This window comes from Notechis scutatus, chromosome 2 (genome assembly GCF_049901735.1).
Source record: "Notechis scutatus isolate UNSWTSFEM ecotype Mainland chromosome 2, rNotScu1.2, whole genome shotgun sequence".
Lineage (NCBI taxonomy): Eukaryota > Metazoa > Chordata > Lepidosauria > Squamata > Elapidae > Notechis > Notechis scutatus.
Window position 1 is genome coordinate 16,023,904 of NC_142010.1, and position 25,477 is coordinate 16,049,380.

General features: G+C 42.5%; 1 protein-coding gene and 1 long non-coding RNA gene across 2 annotated transcripts in view; one reads left to right on the forward strand and one right to left on the reverse strand.

The window, feature by feature from the left end:
• The window catches only part of LOC148131833 (uncharacterized), a 501,829-nt gene that overhangs the window by 305,446 nt on the left and 170,906 nt on the right, over positions 1–25,477 (forward strand). The window lies entirely within an intron of this gene.
• LOC148131839 (uncharacterized) lies at positions 1,948–25,056 on the reverse strand. The gene is made up of 7 exons (XM_087953559.1): positions 24,611–25,056; positions 23,497–24,086; positions 22,736–22,850; positions 22,546–22,613; positions 20,937–21,066; positions 13,672–14,917; positions 1,948–3,057 (listed from the first exon to the last, which is right to left on the reverse strand). The coding sequence occupies exons 2-7, from the start codon at positions 23,908–23,910 to the stop codon at positions 2,157–2,159; spliced, it is 2,874 nt and encodes a 957-aa protein (XP_087809685.1). The 5' UTR covers positions 23,911–24,086; positions 24,611–25,056; the 3' UTR covers positions 1,948–2,156.

A 25,477-nucleotide genomic window follows, 5' to 3' on the forward strand; every position in this document is an offset into this window, starting at 1 on the left:
AATCCTTTGAAGTTTTGGGAGTGTGGCTCAAGACTCATGATTTAATTGGAGTAACTGCCGGAATCCTGACAGAAGCTTGAAATCCGGACCAGATTTACTTCCACAGCTTCAACTCAAGAGCCTCTCAAACCCGAAAATTTGTCCCCCACCCAAAGTCCTCCAAATATTAGTAATTTCATGCATTAGTAATTCTTGATGCAACCAAAGAGAAAAGGGGTTTTAATACATGCCTAGAAAGTAATCACATCATTGATATTTAATTTTATTTAAACAGATTTTTTTCTTAGCTCTCATCACAGCACAGAAAGCCAAAGGGGGTCTTAATGCTTGAAAAATCTTTTGCACATGAATTTTGGGGATTTCTCGTTATTCTGGCTCCTTTTGTGACAGAGGAACTCTTCCTCCTAAAGTTCTTTCTTCACTCTGTATTGATACCTATGTTGTTCTCTCACATCATGAGGCCTTTGACCTATGCAGTCATATTGGTTGATTCAGGTCTCAGTTCTTTATAGTGGAACCGAGTTGGATTATTTTTTGGTATCTTCACATCCCACAAAAAGCTGCTATTCTCATTGTGTGTTTGATCAGGAAGAACTGAAGCACTTTTCTGAAGTAGTTTTTCTTAATTTCATAGATTTTTGTTTTGGTCCCCACTGATTTCTAAATGTCTTCCTTCTTGCTTGATCATCTACAGTATCAGCACACTGGAGTGGGCTTCAGTCTCCTGAATATTCCTGAGACAGGAAGGAAGGAAGGATTCAAAGCACATATCCTTTTAACTGTCACTTTTAATGCATATCAGATACTCAGTGGGACAATTCAATTTCACATTCCATCTCTCCGTTTACTGTACTTTGATGGAATTTGAGTTCCCTTTGGATTATATTGTTTCAGATCCCACTATATCTCTGCTGCACCATTTCTTTTTGTGAGGACAGAAGTGTAAGGGCCTCTGATAAAATGTGAGTGTATTCAAGAATGAAAGGAAGTGGAAAACAATTGTAAAAAGATGGAATGTTTATACTATGGGAAGTTACTGAATTTCTATTTGCTTGTTTGCCATAATGGAAGAAAGACTAAGATAAACCTTTGTCTTAAAAAGATTCAGCTGCTTTTCCCACCTGGGAAAGAATCACCTGTTAAATGTTTGCCTCTTCATATCCATCGCAGAACCAAGATCTGGAGTGAGATTCCACCAGTATAACCAGTTTGGAGATCGCGCCAAATGTGCGCTCTGCACATACGCACAGCTGAGAAACAGCAAACCGCTCTGCCATGTGAATCAGCTGTGCTCTCACAAAAGGGAATAAAGCACAGGGCGGGTGGGCCTACATGCTCGTCGAAGCGAACCGGTTCACTGCCAACTGATCTTCGGAGCAAAGGGTTCACCCGAACCAGTCGGAACTGGTAGAATCCCACCCCTGACAAAGATCAAGTGGGAAGGACAAATAACTGGGTAATAGAAGCTCACTTTTTTTAAAAAAAAAACACAACTTCATAAATTCAGAGTCCAGAATTTGAAATGCCTATATGGGCCCATTTTTCTTGGAATTGACATGCAATTGAAGCTAGAATGTAAACAAGACAAAACGATCTTCTCTTATTGACATGTGCAATTCTTGACCCTATAAAATGACAGTTGAACCTTAAAAACCCCATTATTTAAAACATATTTATGATGGTTTGCAGTGTCCCGGGGCCACATGATCCCTTCTTGCAGCCTTCTGAGGAAACCAGATTCTCTTAACAACCATGTGAATAATTTAACGACTGCAGTAATTTACTGAACCAATGTGGCAAAAAAGTCATAAAATGGGGTAAAACTTGCAAATTTCTCAGTAACATAAACAATTGGGCCCAACTGTGGTCATAAATTGAGGACTACCTGTATGCTGAAGAAAAAGTAATACTGAGGGGGGGGGAAACAGATGCAAAATGCTCCAGAAATTTTTACCTTAGAACCATTTTTTTCTATTGGTAAAATCATCTCTCCAAAGCTGTCAGTTGTGAGGGTCAGACTTAGTAAAATCTTTTTTTCCTAGTTCGGTATACATAGAATCAAGCAATTAAATCTAGAATTTACATGGATTCTCATCAAATGGATATGAAAAATTAGGCCATTTCTCCCCTTGGAGCTCTTAACACACTTCACACATTTATACGGCTTCTCCACTGTGTGGAATTCTTTTGTGTCTCACAAGGGACTGATTTTCAGAGAAGCCCTTTTTTCCACACTCCATGTATTTAAAGGGTTTCTCCCCCATGTGAATCCTTTTATGGCAAGTAAGAGAGCTAAATGTGCTAAAACTCTTTCCACATTTTACGCACTGATGCGGCTTTTCTCCCGTGTGGACCCTATTATGGGAAGTAAGATGACTGCTCTGAACAAAGGATTTTCCACACTCTCTGCATTTATATGGCTTCTCCCCAGTGTGGATCCTTTTGTGGGAAATAAGATAACGGTTCTGAAGAAAGGCCTTTCCACAGTCCATGCATTTAAAGGGCTTCTCCCCTGTGTGGATCTTTTTATGGGAAATAAAGGAACTGCTTTGACCAAAGCACTTCCCACACTCCGTACATTTATAGGGCTTTTCCCCTGTGTGTTTCCTTTGATGGGAAAGGAGATAACGGCTCTGAATAAATTTTTCCCCACACTCCATGCATTTATAGGGCTTCTCCCCACTGTGGATCCTTGTGTGGCAAGTAAGAGAGCTAATCGTGGTAAAACTCTTTCCACATTCCACACATTGATGTGGTTTCTCTCCTGTGTGGATCCTTTTATGGGAACTTAAATGGTTGCTCTGAGTAAAAGTCTCTCCACACTTCACGCATTTATATAGCTTCTCTCCTGCATGGATCCTTTTATGGGAAGTAAAATGGCTGTTCCGAATAAAGGCCTTCCCACACTCCACGCATTGAAATGGCTTCTCTCCTGTGTGGATCCTCTTGTGAGATATAAGGGAAGGACTCTCGCTGAAACTTTTTCCACACTCCATGCAGTTATATGGCTTTTCTCCTGCGTGGATTCGTTTATGGGAAGTAAGGGTACAGCACTTCCTGAAGCCTCTTCCATATTCTGTGCATTTATATGGCTTCTCTCCTGTGTGCATCCAGTTATGTGGGGCTAGTTGATTACTTTTAGTCAAGCTCTTTCCATACTCCAGGTATTTAGAGGGCTTTCCCCCTAGGTGGTTTCTTTTATGGAAAGTAAATTGACTGCTTGTTCTGCAGCTCTTTCCACATGCCAAACATTTGTATGGCTTCTCTTCTGTGTGGATTATTTTGAGATATAAGGGGCCCATTTTTGTGAGGAAAAGGGAAAGTCCAATTGTAATTTTTTTCATTGTTTCTGCATATATAATCTTCTTTGGTTTGGGTTCTGGTTTTTTACATTGAATTTGCTTTTGAATGTTTTTACATGTTTCCCAATATATTTGTTCTTTATTTTTCCTTGTCGTGCATGAAAGTCTTGATTCTGTGTGTCAATGGAAGATGAGCTTTTACGATTCCAATTATATGACAGGTTTCTCTCATGGCTTTCTAGTTTCATTTGAATTACAGGCTTCTCCAATCCATCTCCAGGACTAAAGACTTGGAATGGTTCACTGGAATCTGTATTCTCCTGCCCGTTATTACCTTCAAAAGAAAAGAGAAAGGAAAATGATAGCAACATTATAATTTCTAAAGAGTAGAAAATTTGAACATAATACTAATAAAAAGCAAGCCACACAGATCTTCTTAGATGCAGAGAAAAATTGGACTTTCGTGATTTAAAATTTTGGAAGATATGGACCTTGAAAAGAATTTTATTAAAAAGATGAAATCAATCTATACTTTGCAAAATGGCCAAATAATTGGAAATTTATTTAACAATCCTTGTGAGACACAAGGTATGTGTCTCATAAGGATTGACACAAGGTATGTTTTCAAAGATATGGACTTTGAAAAGAATTGCATTAAAAAAATGAAATCAATCTATGCAAAATGGCCAAATGATTGGAGATTTAACAATCCTTGTGAGACACAAAAATGAACAAGTATTTGCCTTCCCTACTAAGAATATTTACTGAGGATTTGGTGGTAAATTTTGGAAGATCCTTTGGAGACAACAGAAATAATTACAATGGAGGAATGCAGGTGAAGATGACAGAATTCACAGAGACGGCTAAATTATAAATTATGTAAAGGAGAAAACTATGATGTCACCTTAGCAAGAGAGGCTAAAATATAATTGCATTTACCGGTATAACTGCTGTTAAGAAGATAGGAAACCACTTCATTATATTTCCTTTTTTCCTTTTTCCTTAATACATTTATAACTTATTCCACTTCAAAACATGTGCTGGTTTTACTCTGATAAATTTCTTTAATAAGCACAGACCTTATCTAGCTTGGAGAGCTGCCAAGTAAATATTTTCAAACACGGTGCTGACAAGGAAGGACTTGGCAGTCCTTCCTTGTCCTTCCTTGTCAGCACAGTCGGAGATGCACAGACAGATCTTCATACTGCTCCAATGAACAAATTGTTTCCTGCAAAAAACCCCTCCTCTTTTAATCCCTATGGGAGGGGCCATTCACCATCCACCTGTGGCTTTACTCCCACGTCGACCCTTAGTTCGTAATTGTTCTTTTCTTTTGGCAGCTTGCGCATACGCATGCGCAGGCTGGGAACCGGCTCCTGAAGCTCCCCCGCCTCACTGCTGTACAACTCCGAAGGCAGCTGATAACTGCCAGACTGCTATGGTCCTATCTCTGCCTCTGATGCAGAGCCCTTGTCCGAGCCTTCCTCAGCCGCCAGGACTGGCCCATGTTCCTCCCCAACCTCCTCACTGTGTCCAACTCTGTTGCTAGCTCTGCTAGCCACTGGCAGGCCACAACAAGTAGCAAACTCTTACCCAGCGAGGCCACGTTCCTATAATTTTCCAGCATGACTTCCGAATGCTGCGCTTTTTGGTCAGGATCCAGCTGAGACCACTCCTCCTGGGAGAAATACACAGCCACCTCCTCAAAGGACACAGGACCCTCCTGAATAAGGGGGGAACCAGGACAGACTCAGGAGGATTTACAAAATCTGTAATGTTTAAATACACCCAAGCAAAGATACACACTAAGCTAAATCGCTGTTGATTGGTAGAATTTCAAAATTTGCGTAAAAAAATGGACCAAGCCAAAAGTGTTTGACTGAAGAAATATTTGGGGCAGGTTTTTATGAACTTCATTGATTCTGCAGGACCTTCAGTGCCATTCAGTGAAAGTAACCCTACTGGATTGATTGGTTGGTCTGTCTGTCCGTCCGTCCATCCATCCATCTATCCCCAAAAGACTTTCCACATAAAATCGACGGACGTTGGAATCCCCACTTCTGTGACTCCAATCCTTCCCGTGTTTCCAGAAGTAAAAGGGGAGGGGATATTCTTTCCGGCAGAATAACAGAGTTGGACGGGACCTTAGAAGTTTTCTACTCCAATTGCCTGCTCAAGCAGGAAAAACTCTATAACGTTTTAGACCAGGGGTCTTCAAACTTTACAGTCAAACTTTAAGACGTGGTGACTTCAACTCCCAGAATTCCTCCTCCAGTCATGTTAGCTCAGGAATTCTGGGAGTTGAAGTCCATAAGTCTTAAACTTGCCAAGTTTGAAGACCCTTGTATTAGGCAAATGGTTGTCCAATCTCTTCTTAAAAAGCTTCGGTGTTGGAGCATTCACAACTGCTGGAGGCAAGCTGTTCCATTGTTTAATTGTTCTGTCAGAAAGTTTCTCCTTAGTTTTAAGTTGCTTCTCTCCTTGAATAGTTTCCCTCTATTGCTTCTTGTCCTGCCCTCAGTTGCTTTGGAGAATAGCTTAACTCCCACTTCTTTAGAGCAGCCTCTGAGATATTGGAATGCTGCTATCCTAGTCCTTCTTTTCAATAGACTAGACGTACCCATATATTTTAGCTTCCAGTCCCCTAATCATCAAATCCAGGCACAAATCAGAGGATTACAAATTACCTTGCAGAACAATCATCCCTTGATTAAGTGCTCTTTCAGAACCATTTTTTAATTACTGGTTGTTTTAAAAACGGCAATGTGCCAATGTCAGTATTGAGTTATTTTTCATTAGCCTTGCACAATTCCAAGTCAAAGCATTATAAAAAGTTTAACGATTGCAACTACTGTGAAAATGTTGTTCCCAACTCTTGAATGAGTTTTTAACAATTTAGTGACTGCATATTAATAGTAGGGAAAGTAACAGGCAAATAGAGAGTTAAGTACTGATCGTAAAAGTATCTATTAAGAATTTCAAGGTAATATTACAGACACTTTGACTCCAACAATATACTTCAGAGAAGTTAAGATAACTGAGAGCAATTTGAATCTTCTATTGGCAGTTCTATGTTGTTCAGGCATACAGTGGAACCTTGGGTCGCAAATGCTTCTGTTCGCGACCAAATTGCTGAGCTTTCCTGGTCTCAGCCATCCCCTACACAAGTCATGAAGTCGGCTGCAAAGTCCTCGGGGATCCTCAGCCTCCCAGTATCGGAGGCTCCTGAAGTTGCAGGCCTGAACTTCTGAATAGATGGGTTTCTCTTCCAGGATTTTCTGCCTCATTCTTTCCCAGATCTCCCCACAGCTCCAAGGCCGAACAGTAGAAGGGCTGTTTCCAGTGGCCAAAAGTTGTGCCTCCATTCCGTATCTCTTCAATAAGGCAACTCCGAACAGGGCCCAAGCAATCAGCGTGGATCCCCAAATGCCTTTTCGCTCGTAGGATCGTTTCTTGTTACCTCAGGACTGATTCGCTCCTCTTTGTCCAAGGGATCGTTTTGTCCCTGTGCGAAGACATACAAATGGCATCCCGTTTGTAGGATCTGACCCGGAAAATAAATTAGAAACCTGCCAAATCCAAAACAGGTGAACCGTGAAAGATCAGATAACAGATGATCAGAGTTCGAAGGGACCTTGTAGGTCATCTAGTCCAACCCCCCAACCCAAGCAGGAGACCCTGAGTCATATCCAATGCAATGCCAGGAAACGACCCTGGTTGGAGCCCTTTCCCTTTCTTCAGGGTGGCCTTTGGGGAACCCAGTCAACCTCTGACATGCAGGCAGATTCACACAATCTGCTCTACCCCCACCCCCAAATGGGTCATCCAAGCAGGGCTAGGAAGGAACAGCTCGCCTTCAGACATCGTGGGTGGTGCTTTCATCCCTGGATGCTTTTTTAAGAAGAGACTGGACAGTCAAGGTCTCAAATGGTGTATATAGGATCTCCTGCTTGAAGGGGGGGCTGGACTAGATGACCTCCGCGTTCCCTTCCGGGCTCAGAGTTCTGATTCAAGGAGGCGGCTGGAGATACTGCCCTGGTTTTCTCTCCCCATCCCGGCACCCCACTCCGGAGATAGGATGGGGAACCTGGTACGAATCCTGCCTCCTCTTCGCCCGGCTTCTCGCCTCTCCTGCTGGATCTCCGCAAGGCCGACCCTCCTCTCTCCCCACTCGGGCTCCTCCCCGGAGGGACCCCCGGCTAAGATCCCCGGTTCTTCTGCTTCTGCTGTTGCTCTCTGCCCTGCATGGAGAGAGCGGCTGGGGAGCATGGGATCCGGGGTTAAACCCGGAGGAGGGCCGCCCGTGCACGACTCTCCCTCCTCCGCCTCCCTTTGCATGGAAAGACACACACCCCTCACCCGGGGCACGTCTGGATTACCCCCAGCCAGACTCTCCTACAGCCTCTCCGCCTCCTGCAGGGCTCCAAGGGTTAAAGCGAGTGAGTGCGGCATCCTAGAGCGGCCAATGTTTGTGCTGACACGCCTCTGGAAAGCCAGCTGTGACGTTCGCTCTCCAGTGGTCCAATGGGGAAGCGCCTGACGTTGCCTTCCTTGGGCAGAGGGCGTCCCCTGGAGGATCCTGCTTGCAATGCAACGGCTCATGCCATGAGTGATGAACCATTTTCCATGGAGGGCAGGAAGAAGTAAATTATTTCCCCCCACACCCCCCAATCCAAAATCTTCTCAATCCAACTGCTTTGGACAACTTTTGAATGTATCCATCCTTCTATTTTCAAGGAAGCATAGACTCGTTAAGGTTGGGAGGGACCTTGGAGATCTTCTAGTCCAGTGGTGGATAACCTTTTGGGGCTGCTGTGCAAAAAGTTATGTGCGCGCGCTTGCATGCTCACGCTCTCGTGCCAGCACCGAGAAGGCAATGCGCGCGCACATAACTTTTTGGCCCGGTATTACAAGAAGTGACAAAACGGGCCTATTATTCACCCTGCAAAGCCTGCAGGTTTTTTTTTCAAGCCTCTGGGAGGCCGAAAAAGACCTCAAATCAGCCAAAAAATCAGCTGTGAAGTGCGTGCATGCAGTGAGGTAAGTTTATCTGTGGCTCACATGCCGGCATAAATGGCTGCCATAGGTTCGCCATCACGGTTCTAGTCCAACCTCTTGCTCAAGGCAGGAAACTAATGTATACATACCTTCCTGGACAAATGGTTGACAAGTCTTTTCTCAAAAGCCTCCAGCAATGGCGCATCCATGACTCCAGGAGACAAGCTGTTCCACCAATCGTTATTGCTGTCAGGAAATTTCTCCTTATTTCCCGGTTGAATCTACTGACTGCCCGTCAAGTATTGGAAGACGGTTATCATGTCACCCCAAGCCTTCCCTTATATTAGGCTAAACCTAGTCCTAGTTCTCTTAGCCATTCAGCCTCTTGTAGGAAGCTCCCAGCCCCAGCCCAAAAGAATGAAATGTTTTGGGAAATATTTTTTAAAAGGCAAGATAGAATATTAATATACATCTGAGTTCACTTCCAAGTGGGGAGAAAAACACTGGAAACATGGAGGCTGATTGGAAGGATGGTTTATTGGTGGACAGGACCACATGAGTTTGAAGTTCTGGTGCAGCTGAACACATGGGTTTGAGAGAGAAAAGTATTTATACTTCTTGGGCCTTGCCCTTGAGCTTCCTGTTCCTGGGCAAAAAATGTATTCTATTGGTTGTTGTCAGACTCCCATGTGGAGTCATGCTTGTCTGAATCAAGTTTGGTTGAACCTTGGGCTGATGTAATATCCGCAGGTGCCATGTGGTCATCTCTGCTGTTAGATGGGTAGAGGGCTCATCCTATTATATCCTGAAGGTGAAGGTCTTTTGTCTTGTAGATAGGCTGGCACCAAAATATCTGCTAGGGACAGGGAGCTGAGGCTGAGTTTCTGTTTCCTTTAAGATTTTTATTTCTCTTTTAGGGGAAATATTCTGCCTTTTTAACATTTCCTAGAATATTTCATTCTTCTAGGAGAGGGGTGGGTGCTAACTTTCTACACCCCTAAAGGAGAAATGGGGAAAAAAATCTTAAGGGAGGCAGAGACCAGCACCAGTCTTCCTGCCCCCAAGCAGAAACTAAGGAGGCCAGCTTTTAGAAATGCAGATTTGGTAATCCAAATCTGGTACCCTCTTACTGGTATTTTTATTATTACTCTGTTGCTTTGTATGTACGCTGAGAGCTGCTGCATGGGAGACAAATTCATTGTGTATCTAATCACACTTGGCCAAATAAAGTATTGTATACAGTGGATGCTCCATCACCAGAGGCTTTTAAAGAGTCTGGATATTCATTTGTTTGAAATGGTATAGGGCTGTGATGGTGAACCTTTGGCACGTGTGCCACAGGTGGCATGCAGAACCATTTGTGCCAGCACGTAAGCCGCAGGCAAACTTACCTCACTGTGCATGCGTGTGCCTCACAGCTGATTTTTCAGCTGGTTTGAGGCCTTTTTTGGCCTCCCAGAGGCTTGAAAAAACCCTCTGCAGGCTTTGCAGGATGTATAATAGGCCCGTTTTGTCACTTCCTGTACTATCGGAAGTGATGAAACAGGCCTATTATTCGGCCTGCAAAGGGTTTTTTCAAGCCTCTGGGAAGCCGGAAAAGGCCTCAAACCAGCCGAAAAACCATCTGTGAGGCACAGTGCAGGTAAGGGGGCGTGGGGGGGATTGCGCACATATGCACAGGGGGCGTCAGGGGGCGTATTGCCTTCTGGGTACTGACACGTGAGCCCAAATTTTTAGCACAGGAGCCCAAAAAGGTTAGCCACCACTGGTATAGGGTCACCTGCTTGAGCAAAGGGTTGGACTACAAGACCTCCAAAGTTCTTTCCCATTCTAATGTTCTATATTCCATGAGAAAATGCGCCTTGGGAATAGCTCTGTGGCTATAAACAATTTTTAAAGGCATGATAGGTCAGTAGACCTTCAAAAGACTGGGCAATAAGGGACTTCCTGTTTGCGAGGCTTCGGCGGCGGCAGGGTTCCGCGATCCAGCGCGATCCCTGCCGGGCTCATCGACTAGGTTCCCCCGATCCACTTGGATTTGGGGGATATAGCTGCCCTGTAGGGGCTGCTGAAGACAGGGGATCTGGAAAGGGGGTAGGGGGTGTCGCAGACCCTCCCCAGCCAGCTAAATCCCCTTTTCCCTAGGCGGAGGAGCGGCGGTCAGCAATGGCCACCTCAAAGAAACCTGCAGACGGATAAGAATGTGCAGGAGGAAGAGAATCGGAGAATCGTGAGAGTTGCCTATGGTCCGGGATAAAGTTGCTAAGCAAGGAACCTCCGGGATCGGAGAACTGTTGGAGAAGTTGCTACATTGTTTCCAGAGAGAGTTACAAGCCGCGGTTAGAACTCTTAAAGGGAAAGTTTTTTTTTTCTTCACTCTCCTTCCTAACGTGACAGCTGTGGAACAGTAAGAGAAATCTGAAAATCCAGGTAATTAAACACTGAAGAGATAAGGATTTCTGAATGATTTTTTCTTTCTTAAAAAAAACTTTTAAAAACTTTTCTTTTTTTATGCTGTGAGTGGGAAGGAGAGTGAAAGCTGGACTATAATTTGGAAATGAGGAGTATGCCTGGAATTTTAACGAGATATAAATATTAACAAGGCTTCTGAAGATATATATTAAATGCAACTTTGTGATCCAATTTTAACCCCAGAAAGAGAAATTGAGGAAGGAGAAGGTGCCTAAAGAAATGATCTACTTGGACTGCTTCGTGATTTTATTACTTTTGAAAATTATCTTTGATTAAAAACATCTGGGTGGTTGTTTGGGAAAACTTTTTCTCTTCACAATGACATCATTTGTGGATGATTTGGAACTATTACATCAAAAAATTCAAGAGGAAAAGCGAGAAGGGAAGGATGTTTTGATACTTTGTGTCAGTATTTAGAAATGGCGGTCTATGCTTACGTGGAAGGGATTGAATACCAAGAAGATTTGGAGGAAGAAGAAGCCATCTTGGAGGAACAAGTCACTCTGGCTGGGCAAAGAAAGGAGAAGGAGAAAAAGGAAAAAGAGACTTTAAGATCTGTAAAAGCAATCCAAAAAAAAGGAAAATAAGATGAAAAGGAGGTATTATGTTAGAAAACTGCAGAGGGGAGGAAGGAGAGACGAAGGGGTAATGAGGACAGAGAGAAGAACAAGCAAGGGAGAAAAGGGATGAGCGGCCTCAGTAGCAGAGAGCAAGATGTAAAGAAACAAATCTTTTTTAGAGACAATGGGTAATCTTATTGATGAAGGGATTCTAAAGGTACACAAGATTGTTTTTATATTTGTACTTAGAAATAACTTTTAGAAGGTTGGAAATAAAGTGTAATTTAAAATGTGGTAAAATATTTAATATAACTTAGTGAAATTGGTGTTAAGGAAAGGGGAACATTTTATGAAATAAAGATTGGAGATATGATGTGGGGGAATAACTGGAAAATATAACTATTATTAAAAAGATATGATATTAAATTGAATGGATAAAATGGTTAAGGTATAAAAGAATGTTGGGGAGAGGAGGAGAAGGAGGATTACCTTAATGAAATAATGATTTAAAATATGTGATGTGGGGAGAATAATTGGAAAGTAGGTCCTCCCACAAAAGTATGTTAATTAATTGAAAAGCAATGTGCTAAGTTTTTATGTTATAAAAGAATATGAATATTAATGAATAGATTAGTTCTGGTAGTGATAATATTGTATAATTCTTGAATGTACCAAGCAGGATCCCAATGTAAGTCAGGTGTTTTATATTAAATATTATAAATGTAGAGGAAAGAGGTAAAGGCGTTATACTCCAATTAGTGGACAGGAGAAGTTTTATTTTTTATTTTAAGGAAGAAAGCAAATGGATAGCTGGAAATAAACAGACAAAGAATAATAAATATTATGATTTGAACTGAGATGAGATGAATAAAATAAAATTAAGAGAATTTAAGAGAGAAAAGAAACTATATATAAAAGTGAAGATGGTAATAAGATATGAATGACATATAAAATGAATATGAATTTGAAGTTGTGTCTGTATAAAGAGTTTTGACCCGGGATTGAGCAACCTTCAGAAAAGATGATTTTTTATTTTCTTTATGTTATGTCTTATGTTATATGTATTTGTGTTTGTTTTTAAAATTAATAAAACTTGTTTAAAAAAAAAAAAGACTGGGCAATAAGGCTAGCGTTGTCCTTTTAAGGTTATTCTCATTATTTTTGGCATGCTTTTCCATATGTCTTCTACGTGTCTTACAATATTATCACATCTGTGTTTCTGACTCATCAAAACTGACCCTTGGATGCTTGGTGAGATATCTGCCTTCCCCTACAAGAACTTTCTCATAATGAAACTACTTGCTTTAACTATTCCATGTGTGCTAAACACAGCTAAGAACAGACTCAGAAGGGTGGATATTTCCACAAGACTATGAGCTATTGCTAACCTGCCTTTAAGTAAATAATTTCAACCTGGACTCAGTAATTGCACTATTATCGTTTTTAATTGCATCCACGGACAATAAAATATGATAGGAACTAAACCATAATATATTTGAATTAATCTAAGGTATAGGTAAATGTCTTGTGGGTGTTTTTATTATTTTAACGTCTTTAAAATGGTTGTTAGACTTCTAAGCTTCTCAGGGTCACTAGGTTGAATTAGGCAGCCATAGAAATTAAACAAACTAATAAATACAATGCCTATTAGCTTTGGTCGTACTCTTGTTATTCCACAGCAAAGCAGGCTTTGGATCACTCACAGGAGAAAGGGCTGTTCATATGCAATTATAGGCCTTCTCATCTCCTTTAATGAGAAATATGAGCTTTATATCCACTGATCCTCATTTCGGCCTTGGAATTTGCTACTTTGCAAAAGTCACAATGAGCAATTAGGATTCCTTGTCTTGTTTGGACCAGAAATGCATGTGTACTAAAGCAGATGTATCATTCATGTGGATTATTGCCCTAGTAGATCCTTGCGAGTGATTTTAGATGACTCTTCCAATTCAGCCTCTTCTCGCATTCCCTGCTTCCCCCCCGTGTGGGTTTCCTTTTATGCAGGCAAGTCTTAGTAAAGCTCTTTTGCACACTGCATGAAATTATTTTATTTCGCCTGTGTGGACCTCCTGTTGGGAAGTCAGATATTTGTCCTGAGCAAAGATCTTTCCACATTCCATGCGTTAATATGGCTTCTCCCCTGCATGCATCCTTTTAAAGTGAAATCACTGTTCCATCTAAAGCCCCCTTCACATTCCATGCAAGTATGTGGTTTTTTCCCATGTGGATCTTGTTATGGGAAGTAAGAGTACTCCTCTGAGCAAAGCTCTTTCCACACTGCATGCATGTACGTGGCTTTTCCCATGTGGATCCTGTTATGGGCAGTAAACTCGCTATACCATCTAAAGTCTCTTCCGCATTCCATGCATTTATAGGGCCTTTCCCCTGTGTGGATCCTGTTATGGGAATTCAGAGTACTGACCCGGGTAAAGGTCTTTCCACACTTTGTGCACTTGTAGGGCTTCTCCCCTGTGTGTCTCCTCTTGTGGAAAATCAGATAACGGTTCTCCAGAAAGGTCTTTCCACACTCCAGGCATTTAAAGGGCTTGTCCCCTGTGTGGATCTTCTTATGGGAAATAAAGGAACTGCGCTCACTAAAACACTTCCCGCACTCGATACATTTGTACGGCTTCTCCCCGGTGTGTTTCCTTTTATGGGAAAGGAGATAACGGCTCTGGACGAAGGTCATTCCACACTCCATGCATTTGTAGGGCTTCTCCCCGCTGTGGATCCGTGTATGGCAAATCAGATAGCTGATGGTGCTGAAGCTCTTTCCGCACACCACACATTTATGCGCTTTGTCTCGTACGTGGGTCTTCGTGTGGGAAGCGAGAGAGCCGCTTTGAGCAAAGGACTTTCCACACTGCCTGCAGTTGTACGGCTTCTCCCCTGTGTGGACTCTTTTGTGGCGCGTCAGAGAGCTGCTGGTTGTGAAACCGTTCCCGCATACCATGCATTTGTAGGGCTTTTCCCCCGTGTGGATCCGTTTGTGACTTGTAAGATGGCTGCTCTGAGCAAAGACCTCTCCACACTCCATGCATTTATATGGCTTTTCCCCTGTGTGGATCCTTTTATGGGAAATAAGCTCACGCTTTCCCCTAAAGTCCTTCCCACACTCCATACATTTATATGGCTTCACCCCTGTGTGGATCTTGCTATGGCAATTAAGATGACCGATTCTTCTGAAGCTCTTTCCACATATCAAACATTTATACGGCTTCTCTTCTACGTGGTCCCATTTTTGTGATGGGAGGGAACTATTTTCATGAGACAGAGTGAAAGTCAACGTTTCTCCATTGTCTCCGAATATATTGTCTTCTCCTTTAATTGGATATTCTTCATTTACCTCTAATGTGCCTTCGCTTAGCTGCACAGAATTCCCCATATATTCTTCATCTATTTGCCCTTCTTCAACAAGAACGTTTTGCATCTGAGCATCAATGGAAGATGAGCTTTCCTGATTCCAATTTTCTGACTGGTTTCTCTCATGGTTTTTTAGTTGCATTTGAGAGTCCTCAATTTCCTTTCCAGCATTGATCACTTGGAACAGTTCACAGAAATCTTCATTCTCCTGCCCGTTATTATCTTCAAAGGAAAAATGAAAATGATAGCAAGGTTAGACAAAAGATCGAAACTGTAGGATGTCATATCGAATTTCCTTCTGAATTTTGGCCAAATACCAATATACAGGTAGTCCACGACTTACAACACTTCGTTTAGTGAGCAAAGTTACAATGGCGCTAATAAAATGGGTTTATGACTGTTTACACTTGCAACCATTGCAACATCTCCGTGGTCACATGATCAAAATTCAGATGGTTGGCAACTGGTTCATACTGTTCTGAACTAGGCTTCCCCAAAAAGCACTAAGCCAACTCCGAGTCTCGGCACCACCTTTTTTATTAAATGAATGTGAATTTAGTGCATTCACATTCAGCCAACAGCTTGGCAAACAGTCTTGCAAATGTATGCTAATTAGCTCAGACCTTATCTATCTTGGAAAGCTGCCCGATAACTATTTCCACATGCAGTGCTGACAGGGAAGGGCTGGGTTACACAGACAAATCTTCACGAGACTGAAACGAACAAGCAAGTTGTTTCCTGCAAAAGTCCCCTCCCATTTTGCTCCTCTTTTAATCCTGATGGGAGGGGCCATTCATCGTCCACTTGTGGCCTTACTCCCACGTCGACCCCAAGTTCTTAATTGTTCCTTCTTTTTTGGCAGCTCTGCGCAGGCTGGGAACCATTCCCAGAAGCTCCTCTGCCTCACTGCTGTCCAAGCCCAAAGGCAACTGATAACTGCCAGGCTGCCCTGGCCCCATCGCTGCCTCTGATGCAGAGCCCTCATCCGAGCCTTCCTCAGCCTCCAGGACTGACCCAGGTTCCTCCCCAACCTCCTCGCTGTCTGACTCTGCTGCCAGTTCCGTCAGCTGCAACACATATTTATGACTAGTTGTAGTGTCCTGGGGTCAAGGGAGCAGCTTTTGCAAACTTCTGACAAGAAGTCAATGGGGAATCCTGATTCACTTAATAGCCGTGCTACTAACTTAACAAATGCAATGATTCGCTTAACCGCTGTGGCAAGAAAAGTTGTAAAATGGGGCAAACTCACCTAACAAATATTTCACTTAGCAACATTCAATTGCTAAGAGTTCGACTGTGGTTGAATTGAAAACCACCTGTAATCTGATTTACAGTTAAATTTAGTTGACATTCAGCATAGTTAATGCTGTATGATTATTCTCTGGTCATCATCCCCAGGATCAAGAAAAAAACAATCACTACCAACCTGCCTTCCATCGAGGATTTGTATACTGCACGAGTCAAAAAGAGAGCTGTGAAAATATTTACAGACCCCTCACATCCCGGACATAAACTGTTTCAACTCCTTCCCTCAAAACGACACTACAGAGCACTGCACACCAGAACAACTAGACAGTTTTTCCCCGAAAGCCATCACTCTGCTAAACAAATAATTCCCTCAACACTGTCCAACTATTACAAAGTCTGCACTACTATTACTGTTAATCTTCTCATCACTCCTTATCACCCATCCCCTCCCACTTGTGACTGTATGACTCTAACTTTGTCACTTGTATACTTATTGATTTATATTGACTGTTTCCTAGTATGATTCGATTGCTTATTGTACTCTATGACTATCATTAATGTCGTACCTTATGATTCTCGACTCTTGACGAATGTATCTTTTCTTTTATGTATACTGAGAGTATTTACCCAAGACAAATTCCTTGTGTGTCCAATCACACTTGGTCAATAAAGTATTCTATTCTATCTATCATGCGATCAAAATTCAGATGCTTGGCAACTGGTTCATATTTATGACCATTGCTGTGTTCCACGGTCATGCAATTATCTTTTGCAACCTTCTCACAAGCAAAGTCATTGGTGAAGCCAGATTCACTTAGCAACCAAGTTACCAATTTATCAACTGCAGGGATTCATTTTAACAACTGTGGCAAGGAAGGTTGTAAAATGGGGCAAAACTCACTTAACAACAGAAATTGTGGTCATAAGTCGAGGACTATCTGTAATACACGTTTGCAATGGCATGGTATAGAAATGATAGTTTCTATATTCATAAGCTATAACATATTTGAAAAGACCTAAAACACATTTTCTTGACAATTATCCATATATTCAAGTGTCACCCAGAGTAAACTTTAGGAAAAATCAGAGAAAACATCCACTGAAGTATTAGGAGAAAAACTAATATCAAGCAATAAATTAGCAAATACCTAGAGGTGAACAAAGTAATAACAAAAGCCAACATGGGTTTGTCAAAAATAGATCAGCCAGACAAATCTTATTGCATTCTTTGACAAAATAACAAAATTAATGGACCAGAGGAACACTGTCCATATAAATTACTTGGACTTCAGTAAGGCATTTGACAAAGTAGACCATAACCTACTACTTGATACAATAGAAAAATGTGGGTTAGACATTATCACCACCAGATGGATTCATAATTGGCTGAACCCACACTCAGTGTGTAGTCCTCAATGGAACTGCATCTACATGGAGAGAAGTAAGTAGTGTGATACCCCAAGGCTGTTTTAGGCCCAGGATTCTTCAACATCTCCAATGATTTGGATGAAGGGATAGAGGGGTACTCATCAAATTTGCAGACGACACCAAGCTGGCAGGAATAGCCAACATACCACAAGATAGGCTTAAGATATAGAAGGATCTTGGCAGACTTGAACATTGGGTGCTATCAATGGTGAAAAAAGTAAGGTTCTACATTTAGACAAGAAAAACAAAAGGCACAGGTACAGTATATGTGGTACCTCGCTCAATAGTAGTAACTGTGAAAGAAATCTTGGAGTCCTAGTGGACAATCACATAAATATGAGCCAGCAGTGTGCTACAGTTGCCAAAAAAGCCAACACAGTTCTAGGCTGCATAAACAGAGGGATAGAATCAAGATCACATGAAGTGTTAATACCACTTTATAATGCCTTGGTAAGGCCACACTTGCATCTAGTTTTGGTTCCATGATGTAAAAAAGATGTTGGGACTCTAGAAAAAGTGCAGAGAAGAGCAACAAAGATGATTGGGGAACTGGAGGCTAAAACATATGAAGAACGGTTGCAGGAACTGGGTATGTCTAGTTTAATGAAAAGAAGGACTAGGGAGACATGATAGCAGTGTTCCAGTATCTCAGGGGCTGCCACAAAGAAGAGGGAGTCAAGCTGTTCTCCAAAGCACCTGAAGGCAGGACAAGAAGCAATAGGTGGAAACTAATCAAGGAGAGAAGCAATCTAGAACTAAGAAGAAATCTCCTGACAGAACAATTAATCAGTGGAACAACTTGCCTCTAGAAGATGTGAATGCTCTTAACACTGCATGTTTTTAAGAAGAGATTGGACAATCATTTGTCTGAAATGATACAGGGTTTCCTACCTAAGCAGGGGGTTGGACTTGAAGACCTCCAAGGTCCCAACTCTGCTATTCTAATCTATTTATTGGAGGGAGCCAATTCTAGCAGTGACCTGTGAGAACTAAACTGATTTTACAACAGGTCATTTTCCTTCCACCTAATTTACCTTCCCTTTACTATTCATTTTCTCCTGCCAAAATCATACCGTTGCAAAACAAAATGAGAGTTGTTCTATTAAACCTCAAGAGCATGTTTAAAATAGAAAAAGGCACCATTTAGCTGAGTGATGGCTAATTGTTTTGACTCAAGTGTATCAAACTTTCAGAAAATTCCTAACTTGCCTCTGCTGGTGTATCACACAACCCCTTCTCTAAACAAAAGGGAAACAATTTTCTATGTCTTCCCCATCTAAGCCACCCTGGCAGCAGCACCAAAGTTGGACTTGAAGTAGAGGGCTGGAACTCAACTTTAGCCCTAGAACCATTGTTTTGACTCAAAGAGGCTACCTTGCATCTTTCTGCAATGTCTGTGATCCTTGGGATATGATGTGATTTCCATGCAATGCCCAACATTCCCCACAATCTGCTGCCTCATAAGAAGGTAAAGGTAAAGGTTCCCCTCGCACATCCGTGCTCGTCGTTCCCAACTCTAGGGGGCGCTGCTCATCTCCGTTACAAAGCCAAAGAGCCAGCGCTGTCCGAAGATGTCTCCATGGTCATGTGGCTGGCATGACTAAACACCGAAGGCGCATGGAACGCTGTTACTTTCCCACCAAAGGGTTCCTATTTTTCTACTTGCATTTTTACGTGCTTTTGAACTGTTAGGTTGGCAGAAGTAGTAATGGGAGCTCGCTCCGTTACGCGGTGCTAGGGATTCGAACCGCCGAACTGCCGACCTTTCTGAGCAACAAGCTCAGCATCTTAACCACTGAGCCACTGCGTCCCCTAGTCAAATAATCAAGTAATGTTCTCTTTAGAATATAGAATAACAAGAGTTGGAAGGGACTTGGAGGTCTTCTAGTTTAATCCCCTGCTTAGGCAGGAAACCCTATACCATTTCAGACAAATGGTTATCCAAATGGTTTCTTAAAAGCTTCCAGTGTTGAAGCATTCACAACTTCTGGAGGCAAGTCATTCCACTAATTAATTGTTCTGTCAGGAAATTTCTTCTTAGTTCTTGGTTGCTTTTCTCCTTAATTAAAATGAGTTAAGTAGTTTTGCTGTTGCTTGCTACCTTCTTGCCACTTTCTCCCACCAGTGGACCAATCGTTGCCTTGACTTTTTTCTCATTTTTAATGTTGAAAGAAGCTTTTTAAAAAAATTATTTTTGACTTTTGTCGCAAGCCTTAGTTCATTGTCGCAAGCCTTAGCTTTCCTCACTTCATTTTTGCAAGCTCAGGCTATTTGCTGATATTCTGCCCTAGTTATGTGCCCTTCTTTCTATTATACTTGTCCTTTCTGTTGACTGGACTCAACGGACTACCTTAGGTTGCTACGTAAGTCACAGAAGATCTTTGTTACTGAAGCAACATTGGGGAATGCTCTTACATGAACCCTGCAACCTCTGAAAACTACATGAATAATATCAGATGCTCCAGAGGTCAAAAGAGAACGTCAACTAAAAAGATACTCCTTGGTCTTTTTAGCTGCCAGAAAAAGGGAGTGGGGGAAAACAGGTGCATTCCTTAAATGCCTAGATAATCGCCCTGGCAGCCCAAAGTTGTTGGAGCACAAGAATATTACTGGAGAGCATGATTGATGACTCTTGCCTATGGATGTGTCCCATTGGAGAATATACATCCAGGAGGTGTGGGGAAGACCAGGGTCAAGGCGGGAAATGAATAATGTATTTTAGTGTCGGCTACATCCAGCTAACGCAAACATGGCCACTTCTAATAAATAAATTTTCTTTTCTGCGAGAGATGCGGCTAGAGATGATTTGAATGGGGGTGGATTTGTTGGATCCCTGACCAACACATTTCTCTCATTCAACTTCTGGAGACCGCATAAAAGCACGCACCATTTTTCTCAGCCTCCAAAAAACATGCAAAGATTAGGAGAATTTCAAAAATAGTTATTGGGTTAGGGTAAATTCTGGCATGCTCCCCTTAATTTCATGGCATGTCACCTTTGACCCTGATGTCATATGTTTGTCATTACTGATTTAGACCCCAATCCCAAGGCTCAAGATATAAATTAAAAGGTGAAAAAGTGATCTACTCAAGGGCCTTGAAGTGATAAAGAAGATGGAGAAGCATCCAAGCCCCAAAAGCTGAAAACAGTATGATACAATTCAACAACTCTTCAAGCCAAGAGGTTAGGTTGTCACTGATAGGTCAACCAAAAATAGAAAAATACAGATGAGAAAAGGCCAGGATAAATCTAAGCAAAGAGGCATTGAGCCCTTTCCTATGTTGAAGTAGATCAGGAGTCTTCAAACTTGATAGCTTTAAAACTTGTGGACTTCAACTCCTAGAATTCCTCCTGCAGTCATGTTAGCTCAGGAATTCTGAGAGTTGAAGTCCACAAGTCTTAAAACTTGCCAAGTTTGAAGGCCCTTGAAGTAGATAGTGAGATCTTTTCCTTCTCTCCGAGGAGATGGCATCTAATTGGGGATTTTTAAAAAATAAGAAGTAACTGACACCATCCAATTTCAAACTATCTCCTCAGGCTCTCTGATTGGTTGACAAATTCTTACCCAGAGAGGCCACATTCCTATAATTTTCCAGCATGACTTCCCAATGCAGCGCCCTTTGGTCAGGATCCAACTGAGACCACTCCTCTTTGGAGAAAAACACAGCCACATCCTTGAAGGACACAAGACGCTTCTGCAGATGGGGGGAAAAAGAACAGAACAAACCCATGAGATTTCAAAGATCTGTTCCATTGTTCACAAAATGCACTAAATTAAATGGCTGTGCTTGATAGGATTCCAAGGTTTAGTTGAGAATTTGTCTTTAAATGAAGACGCTCTACAGCAGGTTTATCAACTTCCTTCATTCTGCAGGACTTTCAATCTCCTTTAGGGGAAGAAACCCCATTTCTGGATATCTGTCTGTCTATCTATCTATATTTTGTCTGTCTGTCTGTCTGTCTGTCTGTCTGTCTATCTATCTATCTATCTATTGTGTGTCTATCTAATCTATCATTTATCTTTTATCTATTTATCTACTAGTAATATCTATCCATCTAATCTATTGTTTGCCTATCTGTTTTATCTGTCTATCTATTTATCTATCTACTAGTAATATCTTATCTAATTTATTGTTTGCCTATTTTATCTGTCTATTTATCTATCTACTAGTAATATCTATCTAATCTATTGTTTGCCTGTCTATTTTATCTGTCTGTCTATCTATTTATCTATCTACTAGTAATATCTATCTAATCTATTGTTTGCCTGTCTATTTTATCTGTCTATTTATCTATCTACTAGTAATATCTAATTTATTGTTTGCCTATTTTATCTGTCTATCTATCTACTAGTAATATCTATCTATCTAATCTATCATTTGTCTATGTTATCTATCTATTGTATCTCTCTATCATCTCTCTCTCTCTCTCTCTTCTACTAATATCTAGCTAATCTAATCTATCTTCTAGTAATCTGGCTGAATGGGTGAAAAGCAGAGAAAATTCTCTGGAAAGGGCAATTCTCAGCCTTTGCGAAACTGGTTTGTTTGGCCTCCAAATCCAGGGACAAGTCAGAGGATTACAAATTATTTTGCAGACCAAAAGTGCCTTGATTTCATGTACTTTCAGAACCATTTTTACTAAGAGATTCCCATTGGCATTGCAGGTTATAATTGTCTGCCTTGGCTTTTTTTTTTAATACAAAAACCTTATTTTTCTTATCAATGATTGTGAAAAACACTTTACAAAACAGTAATGCACTGATGTGTTTAATTATTTACCAACCTTGCATAATTCTAAATCAACAATAATGAAAAGAACTGGTCTCTGTTTAGCAATTGCTACCATTGTTTATTCCTATTTTTTAAAGGAGCTTAAACTTGTAGTAAGAATACCAGCAGAATGAGTTAATTACTGGCTTTTAAAAAGAACATTGCTTAAACAGAATATGAGGGTGGAAATGACTAACCACTGTGTCCCAACAACAGTCTTCAGAGGAAGCTAACCTGGCTGAGAGAAACTTGAACCTGCTATTTCCCTTTCCACATTGCTCAGAAAGATGAAAATAACCCAAATAAGAGGGGAAAATGGAAGGAGAGTGCTCTATACATGAACTTCACTTCCTGAAGGAAAGAGCGTATACAAATCATAATAAATTTATTTTTCTTACTTACTTGGTTTGGAGGTCCAACCACAGTTTCAGCTCCATCATAAAGATCAGAAAAATTCATTCTATGTTCCTCTGTGAGGGAAAACCAAATTTTATAATGCATAGTTAACATATCTGTCAAAGTATTCTAACAAAAACCTGGAGAAGATAACTGAGCTGGGATCTCTCTGGAAAATAGAAGAACCTTTGATTACCTTCTGAGGTATCCTGACTTGGATCTTCCTGAGAGGCCCTCCTGAAAAACCGCTCCTGTGAGGGATTTGAGGGACTTCTTCTTCCATCAGGATCTCTGATCTCCATACTGAAGGACTATTTTGCAGTAGGAGAAGAGAAGCAGAATTAATGGACATCACACAACCTGAAGTGGATTCTTGTTCTCTGAATACAACCTCAAAGCTCCCATTATCCATCAGTGAGACTGAATGAGAAATGAACTGGGAAAATGAGTCTAGTGAGAAGGACCAGGAGTGACAGGATAGCAGTGTTCCAATATTTGAGGGGCTGCCACAGAGAGGACAGGGGGTCAATCTATTTTCCAAAGCACCTGAAGGCCAGACAAGGAATAATGGATGGAAACTGAGGACAGACAAGGAATAATGGATGGAAACAAAGGAGAGATTCAGCCTGGAAATAAGGAGAAATTTTCTGACAGTGAGAACCATCAACCCATGGAACAGAAGTTGCCTTCAGAAGTTGTGGGTACTTCATCGCTGGAGGCTTTCAAGAAGAGACTGGATTGCCATCTGTCAGAAATGGTGTAGGGTCTTCTGCTTGGGCGGGTGGTGTTGGACTAGATGACCAACAATGTCCCTTCCAACTCTGTTATTCTATGTTCTGTGTTTTAGTATGACATCTCCATATATTATGAGTGCCAGAGAAGTCTTGGAAGGAGGGGTAAAGAATTCAAACACATTTGTTATTTCTTTTTGGACAGTCTAAATGAAAAGCCTCTCACCTGCAACTCGACCTGCTCCTTCTGCTCCTCCGCCTGGCTCAGGAGGAAGCCTTCCACCAGGGCCACCGCCTGGGAGCTGGTCTCTGCTCCATACTCCCGCACCCAGCTCTCCATCTCTGTGGGCAGAAGAGCCAGGAACTGCTCCAGAACCACCAGGTCCAGCATCTGCTCTTTGGTGTGCTTTTCCTTTTTCAGCCATTGCCTGGAAAAGTCATGGAGTTGATTAAAAAGTTCTCGGGGACCCTCAGCCTCCTGGACGCCCCTGAAGTTGCAGGGCTGAACTTCTGAATGGATGGTGTTTTCCTCCTCTAGGATCTCCTGCCCAGTGCTTGCCCAGTTCTCCCCACAGCTCCCAGGCTGAATACCAGGGGGGGCTTTTCCAGTCTCATCACTTGCTGAAAGCTGTGTCTCCATTCTCCTGTAAGGCAACTCCAAACGAGTCCGAGCAATCTTGTGGATCTCCAGAGGCCTTTTCACTCATGGAATTGCCTCTATTCTCGAAGGACCAACCGCAGCAAGCCATCGAGTCCAGCAAGCCATGATTTTTGTCCATTCACGTAAATCATACCAACAGCTTCCAGCTGGTGTATCTGAGATGGCAAACAAACAAACAAACAAACAATTTCTCAGAATTAGAAAGTGGCAGTTCAGCCACTGAGTAGCATTCATCCCTATGGAGTTGGGGGAGAAAGGTACGTTTTTTGAGAGGGTGGGGTATTTCCAGTGGCATTGATGGGACAGGTCCTCCTGGTGTGTGTGTGTGTGTGTGTTGAGGTATGCAATATGGGATTGAGTTGGAGCACACAATAAATGCAATTTGGGAGCATTTCCCATAACTTCTTCCTAGGAAAAGGTTTTCCTTTTTTGAAAAAAAAAATAGACTTAACCTTCACTTCCTAGTAAGGTTTACAATCTAATTTGAACTGAGTGCGAAAAATTCATATGAAGGAATATGGCCCTAAAATACGGAGACATCCTGCTGTCAAAGTCCAGGGGGTGGGGGGTAGACTAGACAACCTCCAAGGTCCCTTCCAGCTCAGATTCTGATTTAAGTCCTTTTTAACCTGCTTAACCCAAAACAAGGGGATCAAACCATTGGAAGATCAGTTCATACCGAGCGAAACGCCAGGAAATGAGTCTTGCCCTCCTTTTGTCTTTTTTCTTTCTTTGGAGATCCGAGTCTCCCTCTGACACGCAGGCAGGTCCACACAACCTGCCCCCGAGTCAGCCGAACGGGTCAGCCAAAGGGCTGCAAGGTTCCTCCCAAACTGGACTAGGAAGGAGGCAGCTGCCCTGCTTCTCTCTCCCCCCGCCCCCTCAATTCGAAGACAGGCCGAACTGCGGAGGGTGCGGCCCCTAGTGCGAATCCTGCGCGTCCCCGGTTCTTCTACTGCTGCTGCTGCTGCTCTGGAGCTCCGCTTCCCACCCACCCCGACCCCCGACCCCGCCCCTGCATGGAGAGAGGGCGGCTGGGGAGAATGGGACCCAGGGTTGAAGACCGAGGAGGGCCGGGCGCGGATCTCTCTCCCTCCTCCGCCTCCCTTTGCACGGGGAGAGCCCCCCCCCTCACCCGGGGCACGTCTGGATCTCCCCCCTCCGCCCCGCCAGACTCTCCCGCAGCCTCCGGGATTAAGGCAGGCGAGCGAGCGCGGCGTCCTAGAGAGGCAAAGCTCGGTGATGTCATCTCCCGCAGCCTCCCCTCTGCAAGGGCACCTTCGCCCCCCAGCGGCCCGGTGGGGGAAGCGCAACAGGGGGTGGGGGAGCCCTGTGCGCTCCACGCGGGAGACGCTTATGTGCACAAGGACAGCGTTGGGAGGGAACTTCTTAAGTTACAGATTGACAGAGTTGGAAGGGACCTTGTAGGTCGTCTAGTGAAGGGTCTCCAACCTTGGCGACTTTAAGACTTGTGGACTTCAATTCCCAGAATTCCTCAGCCAGCTTGTTGAATCTCTCCTTGATCAGTTTCCATCCATTGTTCCTT